Below are 18,857 nucleotides of genomic sequence, written 5' to 3' on the forward strand. Positions count from 1 at the left end.
TTATTTTCTCAGTTAACTATTATGAGAGACGTATTTAAGGCTGTACATGGGGACAGTCTTAAGGAGGGGAAAGACGATTTCAAAACAATTGTGTCTGAGATAAGAGTGTGTTGGAGTTGATGTACCCCATGGTGTTTTATCTTTCTTTGCCAAAATATGTGTTCTTTAGAATTCGGAAACTGAAGTGTAGTATTAGGATAAATTAGAAAAATTTTAAGAATTGCAGAGGTGAAAATAGAAAATTTAAGAAAATATCAAAATGATAGTAGGAAAAACCGATTACCTTGGGTTACAGTTGATGTAAATCATATACCGTATATACCGCTATAACCCCCCCTCGTTTATAGGTCGAATTCCTGATTTTTTGACCAAGAAATCGTTAATTTATGATATTCCTCGTTTATAGTTCGACCCACGTTTTTTAGGGTAATGGAACAACAAAACCTTCAGTAAAAACGCTCACGCCCTATAAACTGAGGTTCGCTTAGTGCCGAAGGCAAATTGTTTACCATTTATTATTACGACACTTTACACTGAAACGCTGGGTAGTTTCAACAAAATATTGTATATTTCCATTCAAGTATTTATTCAAGTCAATTAGGAGGAATATTATTGTAATACAACAGTTTTTAACTAAACCATTCAAAAGCGATTACGGAAACATCTTTTGAACGAAGAAAGCGAAAGTCATTGTTTCACTTTCCACTGTAATACGACGCTATTTCAGCAAAATATTACATTTCCGTGAATGTAGTATATCAAGCACAGTATGAATAGAATATCAATGTAATATAACAGAATTTAACCTAAAACTATTAAAAAACGAGTAACATCTCAAGAACATCGGAAGCTTAGGTAAAGTCTTTTGTTTTCGCCATGTATTTTATCCTATTTCACATTGAAATACATCACGTTTCAGCAAAACTACTATTTATTTCAAGAATATATTCATTCAGGCACAGTTAAGGTAAAATATATGATGTAACAGTTTTTTAACTGAAAACGATTCGAAAAACACGGTACCGCTCTAGCTGATAGAGCTGGTGGTGATGCGGTTCAAGAAACAATAGGAGGTTGAAGTAGATTACCAGGTATTATATTATGAATATTGAAAAGGTTTTTATTACTGTATTTTTTGTACATCAATGAGAACTGTGATACCGGATATGATATGATAAGTTAGCCTGTGCTAAGAACTTCAACATAGACTACTGAAAGCATCGTAAGGTAATTTAGCCTAGTAAGTTGGTGAGCTTCATTTGCTGAAGGAACTGCACACCTTTTCATTACTAATTGGTACATATTTTACGTTTCCATTGTTTACTGGCAGTAAATGGTAAATATTTTTCATGTCTGAAGTTAAAAGTTGCTCCTCGCCCTTCCCATCATGCACGGGTTCAACCTAACAAAACTATTACGCATGTATAGGACGACCCCCAATTTTTTGCCTTAAAATTTGTGTTTAAAAACTCGAACTATACACCTAGTATATACGGTATGTCATTTATTTATAACCTATATGTGTAAACAAAATATAAGTTATCAGGATATATTTATTCCCCCTTTAGATGCATACACACAGATATGGAAACATTTCAGAGGAGACAGTTATGAACTCAAGTGCACAGATAAATTGCACTGAAATAAGCGTATGAATTTCAGGAAATTAGTAATAATATTCAAATAATGCCAGCTCTCCTTCCCTCCACAATGAAGGGACAAAAGTGACGAGACCCTTTATGACACCCTTTTAAATAGCCTCTCTTACTATAGCTACATCTTTCTCCTTCTTTCCGAGCTAAACCTCCCCTATACCAGGATATAGGAAATGGGGTTATGATGACAATACTGTAAAGATAGACAGACTAGTGGAGAGAGACACAGACAGACAGACAGAGAGAGAGAGAGAGGGAGCGGGCGAGCCAGCTGTAGTTCAGGAGACGTCACTGCGCAGAGGGAGCGTGAACTAGACAGCTGTTCGTCCGGTCTACATTGATCTTGTGTGTGGGTGTGGGGAGACACCACGCAGTCACATACCTAGAGGTCTCGGGAGGTGAGGTGACGTCAGATCAGGTGGCAGTAGCCATGACGGGATTTTCCCTTTGATCCTCTTGTGTTCATTAGTATCTTGACCATCCACCTCGCCTAGCCTACCCTCTTATCCCCCTTCCTCCATCGAATCCCCCTCTATTCTCCCCCACTTTTCCTTCAGGGGCTTGGTCTTCCCACTTGACATCAGTTGCTCTTGCATATACTGTACCTATACCTAAAACGAATTTCAAAGGCTGTGATTCTAAAATGCTTAGATATAAAGCCTGTATCTAATCATATGTGTGAGACGAATGTATTTAAAATTCTGCTTAAATAACTAGGTACCACCCCCCTCCCAGCCCCTCCCTGCACCTCAGGTGTTATGTGGTGTGAAAAATTCAGCCACTCATCAATTATAGTAGAATCGAAAAGTGACATCACCACAGCCACACCCCAATTTGAGGAACGGTTCATGGTGAGTCTTAGTCAGACTTAGTCACTATGGAGGCAACATTCATCCACAAACTCCTCAACTGAAGGAGCCTGATAGCTACTAAGCATCATGCCCAGGGGATGGAATGGAGCTACTGGGGTCTTTCCTGACATATGTAACTTATCTCTGAAGCTTAACACCCCACTACCTGCATCTGCTGCTTGTGAGCATCTGTTTAGTCATGCTGGGCTTATTATTTATTACGGTTTTAATTAATTTATTCCCAGGGGGCGACAAGCCTAGTCATGCAACGGTACTCGTGTCTCGTAGGACACACAATGACTTGTGATATTGAGACAATATTGCCATGATTGAAGGGCATTAGGATAGCACCCACCAAAGCGTAGGTAGCGTGTAAGAATTAAATCTAACTTATTACGAATAAGTAGGTGGTAGGAGGTCCCTGACAGTGGGACAGTCAAGGCAATACAGTAGTGTTAAAGAGTGTTAGCATTGGGACAGTTTAGTGTTTACAGGAAGAGAAGTGCGGGTCATCCCCCACCTCAGATACTTGCCAGATAGGTCTGTATCCTAACCCAATGACAGAGAAACAACATTATGTCAGCGGACCATAAGTCCATGTCGACGATACTTGTGTGGATAAGGAAGAAAGTCATCATTGTGTTGGATGGATATACTCAGCCAGTTCACACTCCCTGCAATGGATTGTAGGGAGAAGAGCGGCTGATTATTCTCTTTGGGTTATGCTGGGCTTATAGTTAGGCCTAAAAGATCCCGATTGGACAGCCATAATTTTGAGAATCGGTTATTGATTAATCTTAATAGAAAGATTTCCAAATAAATATGTGTAATGCTGTCTTTTATATTTATCTTTAGTTAACTAGTTTTTTTTATAATTTACTGTGAATTTATTTTAATATTTGAGACGATTAATAATTTTGTTGTTACTTTTTACTTTCAGTGCTTAAGTATTTTATGAATGAGATACTTTTTTCTTCTACTTGAGTACATTGAATTTTGGATTCTTTTACATCTACTTGAGTAACATTTTGCCAGTGTAACAATACTTTTACTTTTACAACTGCTATACAGTACAGGTTGTACCTCTCTAGTCCGGCATTCTGTGGTCCGGAAACTCCCGTGGTCCGGAACGATTTTAGTTTGTCCAATAGGTAGATAGGCATTTTTTTTTTTTTACTTATCTGAATTATTATTATTATTACAGGAGTATTAAATTTTTGCCCCTCAGGCCCCAATGTGGGTCAGTGACCTATGCCCGGGTGGGCTAATCCCCTTAAAAAAAAAAAGCCGCGGGAAATTAAGGTTTGTTTACATCCGGCAGTTCGGCTGCTCTCTCTCTCTCTGCTTGTCTATACAGAGTACAACATTTAACCCTTCAATATATATGAGCAGTAAATAAGTGTTGCTTTCATATTCTTATGTAGAGTAATGACGATATATTTTCACATGTGCGCACTTACATACGAGCAGTCTCACTTTTTTTTTTACCATTAATGGTTAGCTACTTATATTGTTCCATTTATTAACATTAAATAACATTACAGGTACTTCAAGCAACCATATTAATTTTTTACATTAATTTTACTACAGCTAAACTCAGGGTCTTATTTTCTTCAGTTTTATATGTAGAACCAATCAGTCACTGGTTTCGTAAGCTTTAACATAAACAATGCCGGCAGCCGTCTCGTCTCCTCTAATATTCCACGTATTATTAATAAATTGTATTGTTAATTTTGCACACACGTACATTAATTCAATAAAAACAAATTCAGAAACATTAATTAAAATATATATGAACAGTAAATAAGTGTTGCTTTCATATTCTTATGTAAAGTAATGACGATATGTTTTCACGTGTGCGCATGCGCACTTACATATGCGATCTCTCTTTTTCTTTACCATTATCGTTAGCTACTTCTATTGTTCCATTTATTAACATTAAATAACATTACTTAAAACAACCATATTAATTTTACTACAGCTACAACCAAGGTCTTATTTTCTTCAGTTTTATATGCAGAACCAGTCAGTCACTGGTTTTGTAATCAACGAAAACAATGCTGTGTCATTTCCTCGTGTGTTGTAATATTCTACGTATTATTAATGAATTGTATTGCTCATTTTGCACACATAAACATTAATTCAATAAAAAAGACATTCAGTAATAAACAATAATGAATCTTTTGTACATAAGAGAAATGACTCTGTTTACACGATTATGCACGTCGTCTGCACGTTGGCAGGCCGTTCAAACCCGTCGAAGTTCAAGTTTCCGCCGTCAAAATTTTTATTTATTTATTTTTTGTGTTCCAATAAAATACGTTTAGAATTAAAAATTCGCGAAATTTGAGAAGCTACTATACGACATTTAACCCTTCAATACCGTATATCTCGGCTTATAAGACGGAATTTGAACACTAAAAAAATCTGCCCAAAGTTAGGGGGTCGTCTTAATCACCAAGTATAAAATTCTTACCTTTTAAATATTGTGGTTTAGTGTGTCAAGAGTGGTGATGGAAACATCGTAAGCCACTCACAAGGTCCTACCACTAATTATTTTATACTGAAACTTACGTTTGGCAAGCTGAATTCAAATTAAGATTACCGGTATATTAAAATAATAAAAATGTATTATAAACCTGTCTAACATACTGTAAAAGAACATTATACCCCTGTAATAAACACAGCTATCATCACACACCCCTCCCCAAGAATTTAACAATTTTATTTCCTAATAAAACAAATTGCATTCAGTCACATAAAAAAAAATAGCCGACCTTCCCGAAGCAATTATTAAGGTTACTGCACCACACAAAAATACCAGACCTTCTCCAAATAATTAATTAAGGTCTTCTCTCTCCTTACAAAATCACTGACCTCCTTACCTAGATCATTCTTTCCCCAATATCACCTGTAATATTCAACAGCACCAACCTCCTCAACATCAGCTTAAAATACTCAATAGCACCAACATACTTGATATCACCTTAATACACCCAATACATACAGGTACTGCAACTCATTGTTAGCACCAATGTACACACAGTAGGTGCCCATTTCACACACTACTCTTGTTGGGTAGATGATATCCTTCCCAGGCATTTACAGCAGGAGTATTTCTGGATCCGGTATCATTAGGTCGCTTAAAGTAGCAACTGTGAGCACCTCAAGTAGCACCATCTCTTCACATCCAGGGTGCTCAAGTGTGTGATGTCCAGAGATCCATAGTGAAGGTTGCTTAGCGGCCATAAGCATTACCCACAACACCAGGTAGGTTCCTCAATGTAGAACAGTGGTTGTTGGGCTGACCTCACTGGTCTCTCTCTGCCCACAGGCGGATACACCTGCGTGTATGAGATGCCAAGCCTGATGGGCTTTTGTATTAACACACAACATTACAAATAACATTAGGCAAGGCTTTAAGATGTACAGTAAGATCTCATATTTCGCGCGATTGCATTTCGCATTTTTGAATTTCGCGAGCACTACCTAATGTAACCAAGTCTTATATTTGGTGTAAAATATAGTGTATTTCGCGAGATCCAGCCAGCTGAATGCTGGCCACCGTCTTGTATGACGTCACAGACCTCATACCAGTTACAGTCATTTCTGCTACAACGCATGTTTTGTCAACATGAATTGGTTGCAAAGCGATTGATGAATAGGGGAACGCTGTTTGTAAAATGCAAACTTTTGCCTACGAATGTTGGCTGTAGCGCGATTCCATCCTCAACGTTTTAAGCGTGGCGCGGGGTTATGCAATGTTTACAGTTCACGTTCAACATCACATGGTCAATTGATTCATGTCTTTTGTTTGTGAAGTGTTTGTTGAAAGGTACTCTGTAAATTTTTTTTTATTTATTTTTTTGCAAATTTAGCCATTACCCATAAATACTGTATGAAAAGAATAAGTAAAAAGAATGTTTCGCAGTGAGGAATAATAACGGTTTACACCAGCGCTCTCTGTTTACATCACGTGATCAGTTGAATCGCGCGGTTTCTGTCAGTTACTCTGTGATTTTTGCTAGTTTCTCCAATTTTGTTGTGTTAGCGTTCTGGTGATCGAATTGCCAGTGGTGAACATAAAAGAGGTTTACAAGAACGCAACTACAGGTTGTACCTCTCTAGTCCGGCAACCTCGGGACCTGACCGGTGCCGGACCATGGAAATTCACCCTTTTCCTGGATAGATAGTGACTTGTGCTTATGCTTGGAAGCACTAGCAACACTTTCTCTGCATCATGGTCTCTTTGAAGACATATTGAAGGGTTAAATATCGTATAGTAGCTTCTCAAATTTTGCGAGTTTTTAATTTTTAACGTATTTTATTGGAACACAAAAAATTAAATAAATAAAAATTTTGACGGCGGAAACTTGAATTTCGACGGGTTTGAACGGCCCGCCAACGTGCAGATGACGTGCATAATCGTGTAAACAGCGTCATTTCTCTTCTGTACAAAAGATTCATTATTGTTTATTACTGAATGTCCTTTTTATTGAATTAATGTTTATGTGTGCAAAATGAGCAATACAATTCATTAATAATACGTAGAATATTAAAACACACGAGGAAATGACACGGCATTGTTTTCGTTGATTACAAAGCCAGTGACTGACTGGTTCTACATATAAAACTGAAGAAAATAAGACCTTGGTTGTAGCTGTAGTAAAATTAATATGGTTGTTTTAAGTAATGTTATTTAATGTTAATAAATGGAACAATAGAAGTAGCTAACGATAATGGTAAAGAAAAAAGAGAGATCGCATATGTAAGTGCGCATGCGCACACGTGAAAACATATCGTCATTACTTTACATAAGAATATGAAAGCAACACTTATTTACTGTTCATATATATTTTAATTAATGTTTCTGAATTTGTTTTTATTGAATTAATGTATGTGTGTGCAAAATTAACAATACAATTTATTAATAATACGTGGAATATTAGAGGAGACGAGACGGCTGCCGGCATTGTTTATGTTAGAGCTTACGAAACCAGTGACTGATTGGTTCGACATATAAAACTGAAGAAAATAAGACCCTGATTTTAGCTGTAGTAAAATTAATGTAAAAAAAATAATATGGTTGTTTGAAGTACCTGTAATGTTATTTAATGTTAATAAATGGAACAATATAAGTAGCTAACCATTAATGGTAAAAAAAAAGTGAGACTGCGTGTATGTAAGTGCGCACATGTGAAAACATATCGTCATTACTCTACATAAGAATATGAAAGCAACATTTATTTACTGCTCATATATATTGAAGGGTTAAATGTTGTACTCTGTACAGTATTACCCCGCCTAACGCGGTTTCACTTAACGCGTTTTATCATATACGCGGTGCCTCGCCAGAGCTGAACTTTCACTTAACACGGATTTTTTCCACATATACGCGGTGAGTGTCCGGCTCGAGACGCTATTTTTAGATTTGCCCCACCCGCCACCCTGCCTGACTGCCTGTTTTAGCTCATAAAATTCATACAAATTACCCGGCCAGAATATAATTTACATTGCTGGAATTCTTATAATTTGGTGATCATTTTGAATATAAACATCATATATTTTGCATTAGACATACAAATTTTAGATAAAAATTTTTCTCAGAGTAACTATGTTATCTTTTGTGCAAAATATATGACATTTATATTCAAAATATTCCTGGTCTTACAAGGAATCCAGCAATGTCAATTATATTATCCTAACTTTAGTTTGAGGTATTATTTATTAAAATTTAGTGGTTATCCCACACATCTCCTTGGGACGGTTGGTGGGGGGTGGGGGGGAGGGAGGGACCGACCGACCATCTGTTACCCCGTGAAGAATTATTTTTTTTTATTAACTGAAGATATTTGTTTTAGCTCATAAAATTCATACAAATTACCCGGTCTGAATATAATTTACATTGCTGGAATTCTTATAATTTGATGATCATTTTGAATATAAACATCATATATTTTGCATTAGACATACAAATTTTAGATAAAAATTTTTCTCAAATTAACTATGTTATCTTTTGTGCAAAATATATGACATTTATATTCAAAATATTCCTGGTCTTACAAGGAATCCAGCAATGTCAATTATATTATCCTAACTTTAATCTGAGGTATTATTTAATACTAAATGTTAAAAACTCTGGAAGGGAGGATTGGTGGGGGGTGGGGGGGAGGGTTGGGACTGACCGCGCGGTTGGAAGAGGGGGGAGGCAAGGTGGGGTACTTTGATTGACAGATAGTGTCGTGAAGATTATTTTTTTTTTTATTAACTGAAGATATTTGTTTTAGCTCATAAAATTCATACAAATTACCCGGTCAGAATATAATTTACATTGCTGGAATTCTTATAATTTGGTGATCATTTTGAATATAAACATCATATATTTTGCATTAAACATACAAATTTTAGATAAAAATTTTTCTCTAGGTAACTATGTTATCTTTTGTGCAAAATATATGACATTTATATTCAAAATATTCCTGGTCTTACAAGGAATCCAGCAATGTCAATTGTATTATCCTAACTTTAGTTTGAGGTATTATTTATTAAAATTTAGTGGTTTTCCCCCCAAAATTTCTCAGAGAGGGAAGAGCCAGCAGTGTAGTGTGAGAAGAGGGGGGAGGGAGTTGAGTCCATTATTTGAATGGACATTAACTTGGCGACTGTATTTCTCTATTTCTCTTAAGTATTAATTGTGTGCATGTACCATCATAAAATTAAGATGTTATTTTTACTACAACATAGGTATGTGCCTTCAAAAAGTGGAGTTTGGGGGTCGGGCGGTTTCTATTGGAATTAATCCCATATGTTCTGTTGTTCACTTAACGCGGATTTCACTTAACGCGGGACCCTCTGGGTTCTATTGATCGCGTTAAGTGGGGTACAACTGTGTGTGTGTATATATATATATATATATATATATATATATATATATATATATATATATATATATATATATATATATATATATATATATATATATATATATATATAACAGGGATTAGCCCACCCGGCATAGGTCATTGACCCACATTGGGGCCTGAGGGCAAAATTCTAATAGTCCTGTAATAATAATTCACAAAAAAAAAAAAAAAAGCTGCCTATCTACCTATTGGACAAACTAAAATCGTTCTGGACCACGGGAGTTTCCGGACCACAAAATGCCGGACTAGAGAGGTACAACCTGTATCGCTTTGTAGCCCGCGCCATCCTAGCGACTGCCCGGGCTGTTATCGTGTGCTTTTTTTGGGTGGTGCTACCACCTGTCGAGTCAAGATAATTGCCTCTACCTCTACTGGGGGTCGTGCTGGTGGAGGTGGGACAGACCCACCTAAGTGGCCAAATAAGGAAAAGGAGAAGCGGGAATATCATAAGGGTTAAGTTTGCCAAGTAATTGATGCAGGATAAGCAGCTTGTGATTAAATTACTTGAGGAAGGCCTAAAAACTAGTTTCCGGAAAGCACAATCAAGTCAATAAAGGCAGAATTTGTATCATTTGGAGGTTATAAATGGGAAAATCAGAGGTTGATGTAGAGTGGCCAGTCTAATTGCTATTTTTCCCATTAGTTTATGTACTGTATTTGCATTTGGCGAATTTGAATTTGGCGCAATTATTCCAGTCTATATTACTTGCGAAATACAAGATCTTACTGTATATAAAATTCTAGGTACAGTACGCCTCTTTAAGTACTCTGATGTACCACTAGATGTAGTGTACTGACCTGCGTGTGTGAGATACCGAGTGTCTCTGAGGACGAGGGGCAACGTCTCGCCCTGACTAGCCCTACCGGTGCCAATGCTTAAATTTCACCATGTCTTTATTCTGGCTCCCACACATACACTTTCTTATATATTGGAACTTAATGCCTTATAGCTACATACCTTAATTCTAAATTTCATACTACAGTAAGTGTCTGGTTTGTCATGTTCAGGCAAATTGCTTTGGCTATCTCATTACCTCGAAACTGTAGCCACAGGCGGTTTATGTGCCAGCGCAAACAAAGGCCTTGGTCCTTGGCTTTGGTATATCCTCTTCTTTATTCTGTGTGTATGGTTCATTCCCCATACTTTGCAATTGTTTAACGCGTTCATAAGATTCTCGAATCATTACACTGTTCGTGGTTATTCATCACAAGGGGTAACGATTGTTCAGGTATCAAGCTCACACTGAGGTACATAATCCCAATATTTCACATAATGTCTGATACATTTATCCTTTTCCCAGATCATTGTTCTCATATATTTTCATCTGATACCTGAGGTAGCTATGTTTGCTAATCTTACACAGACATAAATACCATAACCTTCAGACAAGATCACACTTATTCACTATAGTACACTAGTCCATATCACTTGGGCTTTCCCAATCATCATATAGATACCTTGAGTTCTCCCTTAATACTATCAGTATACATACTTAAGATTATATGCACGGAAACTGGTATAATTCGTATAAAACAACATGCCGTACAGCATACTAATTACCCCTTCTAAATGTTTAATGTTTTCTGTGACACTTCCCACTGGCATGGTGAGTTTGATTGTTATGTAGCTGTTATATGAATCGGAAGAGATTATAGAGACCCGTACAAAAGTACGCAGTACAACAATATTGCATTAAAGAAAAAGTATTGGAATTTTCTGATGAAAAGGGTGGGTCTGGGCCCAACCCATATTTAGGAATAGAAATGAATGTGAACAGATTCTTCTAAATGATTTATAATCTGAGTTGTGTTAATGTGTCACTTGGTCTTAGGACCATTCACAGTACATAATCAGACACTATCACATGTACAGTACTGTATAATATATGGTAGTGTATAGTGCAGGAATGTTTATTTTATACAGTAGTTATTGTTTGCCAATGCTAATTAATGAGCTTATGACTAGAACTTATGTACCAATTCATAATAAAAGATAATTATACTTCATTTGTAAATTAGGTGATGTACTGTACTGTACTGTACTGTACCGTACTGTACTGGAGTTTTCTGGGTACTGGGAAAGTTTCTTTGAATTTTTCGGAAATTGTGCATTATTTCATCCTTGAACTTTGCTCCCAGACCCAGAAAAAATATTTGGAAAAAGTTGCCCTAATTTTGTCCGAATTTTTCAGAAAGTGCTCCTGATTTTCAACCTCAGAAAATCATTCCCAAACCCGTAATTGAGAGAAATTCTCCGGAAAAATTCTGAGCAAATTTCAATTTCAGCTATTGGAGAGTATCTGCTAAAAGAGATTCCAGCTAACGATGATATTACTGTACATACAGTATATCTCTTAGATTGACGTCCATTAAATGTTCATTTTACTGTATGTTTATAAGTTTACTTTTTTCAGGGTGCAGGTGGTGGTGGTGGGAGCCAGATCTCCCGAACTGCAGGCTTGCCACTCTCCGACTTCCTGATGCAGCTTGAGGACTATAACCCAACGGTGTGACTACATGAAAATCTGCTTGCCATCTTATTTAACGGACATATGAAACCTCCATATATTGAACTATATAGAGGTGGAAGTCCATTACCTGTATATTGAGGGGCCCGTTAGATGTGAAACCTTCATCTAATGAACGTATAGAGATGAAAGTCTAACGGATTATATGGATAGAGAAGTTTGTTATATGGAGGTTTCACTGTACAGTATTTGCTTGTATGTGATGTATTAGACATGGAGCATCTAAGTCTTAGGACAAGCAGAAATGAATCAGATTACTAGTTCAGTACAGTATACTTGCGCCATAAGTTTTAATCGCCCTCTTCTGTTGATGAGGGACGTCATGTTTACAACTAGATTTTTAAACAATTTGAATCATGAAGGACATCACACTGCAGCTCTCTACAGGGAGGTGTGGCGGTAAAATTAACTTATAATATTGGAATTAGCTACCGTATATCTCGGCTTATAAGACGGAATTTGAACATTAAAAAAATCTGCCCAAAGTTAGGGGGTCGTCTTAATCACCAAGTATAAAATTCTTACCTCTTAAATATTGCGGTTTAGCGTGTCAAGAGTGGTGATGGAAACATGGTAAACCACTCACAAAGTCCTACCAGGGAAAGTGACCTTGACTGTGACTGCCTGTGGCTATTTTTAGCCGTCCTTGTGTTCGGAGGTGGTCAGTAATGCATATCTGTATATTTACTGATCATAATACTTATCTCCTATAAATAATTAATTTAAAATTTATTTTTTTACAAAGAATATTCAGTAAATGACTGCGTTAATTCTTGAAACTACCGACAGTGGTAAATTTAGGATATAAATGATGAACAGAAGTCACGGCATGGATTCGGAGTTTGGTCCTTAATGATCACCTACCAGTTATAATGGTAGCCTCCCTTTTTCGCAAAACAAGTATATAAATTAAAGAAAATACTTGCAGTGTGTTTAATGTATTACAGTATATTATAAATAAATAAATAAACAAATAAATCGGCAAATCTATTTCAAGTAAATGGAAATATTTTACACACACCAACATTAGTTCCAATTAAATAATTGCCGCTTAAGTGAGTCACTAGTGTACACCAGCCGGTAAAATTTGATGCCAATACTTGAAGTGAATTGGCATTATTTTAAATAACCAACCATAAATAAATGGAAAAAAGATCAGAGGTGAGAAACATTATATTGTATGTATGTTGTGTTGTCAAAGGAAAAGAAACAATTGAAACTCTGCAATTGTGTGTAAATGAGGCAGAAAGATAAATCAGCAACCTAAGACTTGGTCACAATTTTTGTGATGCCATATGGAAGTATGGTCTACCATTAGACAATACTGTACATTATGCTTCCAATATCTTCCCAGGCAGTAGAATCTCCCTGTTTGGTAGCTGCCTAAAACTTTTAGTAATATTACTTTGATACAACATGATAAATTAGACAAACAATGAAAATAAACAAACAAAAGTTATTTACCAAGACCTCTCTGAGAACAGAGGGATGGAGGGGGAAGGAAGGAGGTTGAGATAAGATGGCTATTTATAGCCTGTCTTTGTGTAGGAAGTCGACCACACTAGAAATAATTAATTTAAAATTTATATTTTTTGCATAGAATATTCAGTCCATGACTGCGATTATAAAATATTGTGTGTGTATATATATATATATATATATATATATATATATATATATATATATATATATATATATAAATTTCATTTAAAAGTGACTTTGGAAATATTTGCTGTATAAGACCAGTACCCCAAATGTGACACTTACCCACTGACAGTAGTCCTTTACCAACCATCCTTGGTTTTTTAAAATAAGGCCAATTCACTTCAAGTAATGTCATCAAATATTACCCGCTGGTGTAGTGTAAACACTAGTGACGTCACTGAAGCGTCTGCTATTTACCGGTAACTGGAACTAATGTCGGTGTCGAGTAAAATTTTTCCATTTACTTGAAATGGACTTACCGATTTATTTGTTTATTTATTTATTCATAATATACTGTAACATATAAAACACACTGCAAGTATTTTCTTTCATTTATACGCTTGCTTCGCACGAGACGATCGGTGGTGGGAGTGTTCCCTCGTCTCGGTGGTGTGACTGTGTTCCGACTATTTATACAACAGGTGGTTCAACAGCAACCACCGTATTCTAAGTGTGGTGTTTCATTAGGATTTGAGTGAAAAAGGTTACCGGTATGTACTTACTACATACATTTATTACACAAACATATTTATATATATATTTATATATATATATATATATATATATATATATATATATATATATATATATATATATATATATATATATATATATATATATATATATATATATATATATATATATATATTTATATTTAGTTACAATTGCATGAAATAAATATATATATATATATATATATATATATATATATATATATATATATATATATGTATGTATGTATGTATGTATATGTATGTGTGTATATATATATATATATATATATATATATATATATATATATATATATATATATATATATATATATATATATATATATATATATATATATATATATATATATATATATATATATATATATATATATATATATATATATTTGGTGCATTAGGGTACTGGCCACTTCAGACACAAAGACGGGCTATAAATAGCCTTGTTATCTACCCCTACATCTCACCCTGAGCTAGAGGGAAGCGTCTTGGTAAATAAAATTTGTTTGCTTATTTTCCATTTACTTGAAATAGATTTACCGAATTATTTGTTTATTTATTTATTTATAATACAGTTAACCCTCACTTTACGCGGTTAATGTAACCCGGAGGGTACCGCGGAAAGCGAGAAACGCGTAAAGTGAATAACATAACATATGGGATTAATTGAAATGGAGTCCAGGCCGATCCCCAAACTCCACTTTTTGACGACACATAACTATGTTGTAGTAAAAATAACATCTTAATTTTATGATGGTATATGCACACAATTAATACTTAAGAGAAATAGAGAAATACAGTCGCCAAGTTAATGTCCATTCAAATAATGGACACGACTCCCTCCCCCTCTCACACTACACTGCCGGCTCTTCCCTCTCTGAGGAATATTTTGAATATAAATGTCATATAATTTTTACAAAAGATAACATACTTAATCAGATTAAACATTTTATCTAAAAATTTTATGTCTAATGCAAAATATATGATGTTTATATTCAAAATGATCACCAAATTGTAAGAATTCCAGCAATGTAAATTATATTCTGGCCGGGTAATTTGTATGAATTTTATGAGCTAAAACAAATATCTTCAGTTAATAAAAAAAAAAAATATTCTTCACGACACTATCTGTCAATCAAAGTACCCCACCTTGCCTCCCCCCTCTTCCAACAGCGGTCAGTCCCAACCCTCCCCCCCACCCCCCACCAATCCTCCCTTCAAGAGATGTTGGGTGAAAAATTTAGATTTTAACATTTTGTATTAAATAATACCTCAGATTAAAGTTAGGATAATATAATTGACATTGCTGGATTCCTTGTAAGACCAGGAATATTTTGAATATAAACGTCATATATTTTGCACAAAAGATAACATGCTTACTCAGATTAAACATTTTATCTAAAAATTTTATGTCTAATGCAAAATATATGATGTTTATATTCAAAATGATCACCAAATTGTAAGAATTCCAGCAATGTAAATTATATTCTGGCCGGGTAATTTGTATGAATTTTATGAGCTAAAATAAAAATCTTCAGTTAATAAAAAAAAAAATATTCTTCACACGGTAACAGATGGTCGGTCGCCGGTCCCTCCCTCCCTCCCCCCACCCCCCACCAACGTCCCTACTAGATAAATGTGTGGGAATACCAGACTGTTTACCTTTTTAGTAATAAATAATAAATCAGACTAAAGTTAGGATAATATAATTGACATTGCTGGATTCCTTGTAAGACCAGGAATATTTTGAATATAAATATCATATATTTTGCACAAAAGATAACATATTTACTCAAGAGTAAACATTATATCTAAAATTTGTATGTCTAATGCAAAATCTATGATGTTTATATTCAAAATGATCATCAAATTGTAAGAATTCCAGCAATGTAAATTATATTCTGGCCGGATAATTTGTATGAATTTTATGAGCTAAATTAAAAAAAAATTATACTTCACCGTGTAAAGGGGTACATCCACCGCGGAATGTGAGCATCCTGGGTTCTGGCAGGGCACCGCGTAAACGTGGAAACACGCGGAATGTGGGACCGCGTAAAGTGAGGGTTGACTGTATACTGTAATATATTAAACACACTGTAATTATTTTCTTTAATTTATAAACTTGTTTTGCGACAAAGGAATGTTCTCCAGTAGTGTTTCATTAGGATTTGAGTGAAAAAATATTACGTACTTACTACATACATTTATTACACAAACATATTTATATATACTGTATGTATACATATATACACATGCACACATTTAATTTACCAAGTCACAATATTTTAAAAGCAAATTACGAGACAAGTTAAAAATTTTATTAGCACATGATTATTACTGATGTCATCATGTATTAAAACCTTCAAAATCCACATCATCAACATCTGATATCATAAGTTCTTCAAGTACATCCTGAGATACATTTATGGCTGCTTCATCATAAGGATCAAACTCCAAATCAGATGACGTGGCTTCGGCTTCTGTTTCATCCTCGTCCTCCCACAACATATCATCCTCCATACCATCCATTGAATTAGATATTCCACACTTTTTAAAAGACTTGATAACTGTTTCCACATTAATATCATTCCATGCCTTGATAACAAAATCACACAGTACATCCAGTTCGGGAGCACGCATATTCCCACCTTTCGTGTAAGACTTTTTGCCGCTGATCATCCACTTGTTCCATTGTTCACGAACGCGGTCCTTGAAGTGGTTGTACAACTGAAGTTAATCCACCAGGAATAACTGCAATGTCACTGTTGTTCCTCGCCATGCTGGTTTTTGTTCCCTCTGTTAAATGACTCGCGAACATATCCCATACTAAGAGGCTACGCTGTTTTCGAAAGCCACCAGGTCGCCTACACCATATATGATCAATCCATAACTTTATTCCTTGTTCGTCCATCCACCCTTTCTCGTTGACGTGAACAAAAACTCCAGCCGGGAACTTGATTTTGGGCATTGTTTTCCTCTTGAGAGTTAGCATTGGGTTCAACTTGGTTCTGTCTGCCATGCATGAAAGTACTACTGTAAACCGTGTCTTTTCGTGTCCTGTTGTTTTCACGAACACTGTTTTTGCACCCTTTGTATCAACAGTATGATTACCGACCATGTCGAAGTTCATAGGTGTTTCATCCATGTTCCCGATGTTGCTTAATGGATAACAATGTTTCTTACATCGTTGTATTATGTAGCGATGGAAATTAACAATTTTACAGTTAAGATCTGCTGGTAATTTTTGCGCTATTTTTGTCTTCTGCCTCAGTACCAGATTGCTTCTTTCCATAAAACGGCTACACCATGAAGCCGTGGCTTTGAAGTCTTTGCTGTGCTCTTGATTTTGTTTAGCCCACTTAAGTGCCCACATACGTATCATGTTTCTTGATGCAATATACCCATTTTGACGCTGCTCATGGACCATGTCTACTGCGTGCTTCTCTAGAATCGGCCAGTGTGCAGTGCCTCTTCTCATTGCACATTTATTCCTGGGCATACTTCGTAGTAAGTGTTCCTTTGATCTCCAATCCCGCACCATCTTCTCAGTTACACCGTATTCTCTTGAAGCAGCACAATTGTTGTGTGACTGGGCATATGCTATCACTTTCAGCTTAAAACAAGCTTCATATCTCCTGCGTTTAACAATTGGAGCCATGGTGAGGTTTTATGGTAGCTGGATACAGTATTAATATACCGTAGTGTTCACACGGAGAGAGTGCTATTGCTTATGGAGTGATAACTCAACAACTGGACAAGGCAAATGAGAGAAGGGGTATCACGTTTGGGGATAGATAACATGACCTGACGTGGTCACCTTACACATATATGGTAATCATTAAGAATCAAACTCCGAATCAGATGACCTGACTTCTTCTTCATCATTGTCATCCTAAATTTACCGCTGTCGGTAGTTAAAAGAATTAAGTCATTGACTGAATATTCTATGTAAAAAAATAAATTTTAAATTAATTATTTATAGGAGAAAAGTATTATGATCAATAAATATATGGTATTACTGGCCACTTCAGACACAAAGACGGGATAAAAATAGCCCATCTCCCCCTCTTGCAGCTGCCAATGGGAAGCGTCTTGGTAATTAAATTTGATGTTTATTTTCAGTTTGTCTAATTTATCATGTATCAAATTAATATTACTAAAAATTGTGTAGGTAGTAGGCAGCTACTAAACAGGGAGGTACTACTGCCTGGGAAGATATTGGAAGCATAATGTGTTGTCTAATGGTAGACCCTGCTGCTATATGGCATAACGAAAATTGTGACCAAGTCCCAGGTTGCTGACCTGACTTTCTGCCTCATTTACACACAATTGCAGTTTCAATTGTTCCTCTTACTTTAACAACACAACATACATACAGTATATTATTTCTCACTTTTGATCTTTTTTTTTAATTTTTGTATTTATTTATAGTTAGTTACTTAAAATAAGGCCAATTCATTTCAAGTAATGGCAGCAAATGTTACCGGCTGGTGTAGTGTAAACACTAGTGACGTCACTTAAGCGTCTGTAATTAACTGTCGATAGTTTCAAGAATTAACGCACTCATTTACTGAATATTCTTTGTAAAAAAATAAATTTTAAATCAATTATTTATAGGAGATAAATATTATTATCAGTAAATATACCGATACCCGGCATGTATTACTGATCACCTCAACGGCTAAAA

At 35.5% G+C, this 18,857-nt stretch overlaps 1 protein-coding gene across 3 annotated transcripts in view; it reads left to right on the forward strand.

Annotated features, from left to right (window-relative positions):
* The window catches only part of LOC121872752 (transcription initiation factor TFIID subunit 10-like), a 164,318-nt gene that overhangs the window by 141,148 nt on the left and 4,313 nt on the right, over window positions 1-18,857 (forward strand). For all 3 annotated transcript variants that reach the window (XM_042375802.1, XM_042375803.1, XM_042375804.1), the window contains one exon: window positions 11,844-11,936. In XM_042375802.1, coding sequence (XP_042231736.1) covers window positions 11,844-11,936 — 93 coding nt within the window. The remainder of the gene's footprint in view (window positions 1-11,843; window positions 11,937-18,857) is intronic.

Source organism: Homarus americanus, unplaced genomic scaffold (assembly GCF_018991925.1).
Source record: "Homarus americanus isolate GMGI-L3 unplaced genomic scaffold, GMGI_Hamer_2.0 scaffold39155, whole genome shotgun sequence".
In the NCBI taxonomy this organism is placed as follows: domain Eukaryota; kingdom Metazoa; phylum Arthropoda; class Malacostraca; order Decapoda; family Nephropidae; genus Homarus; species Homarus americanus.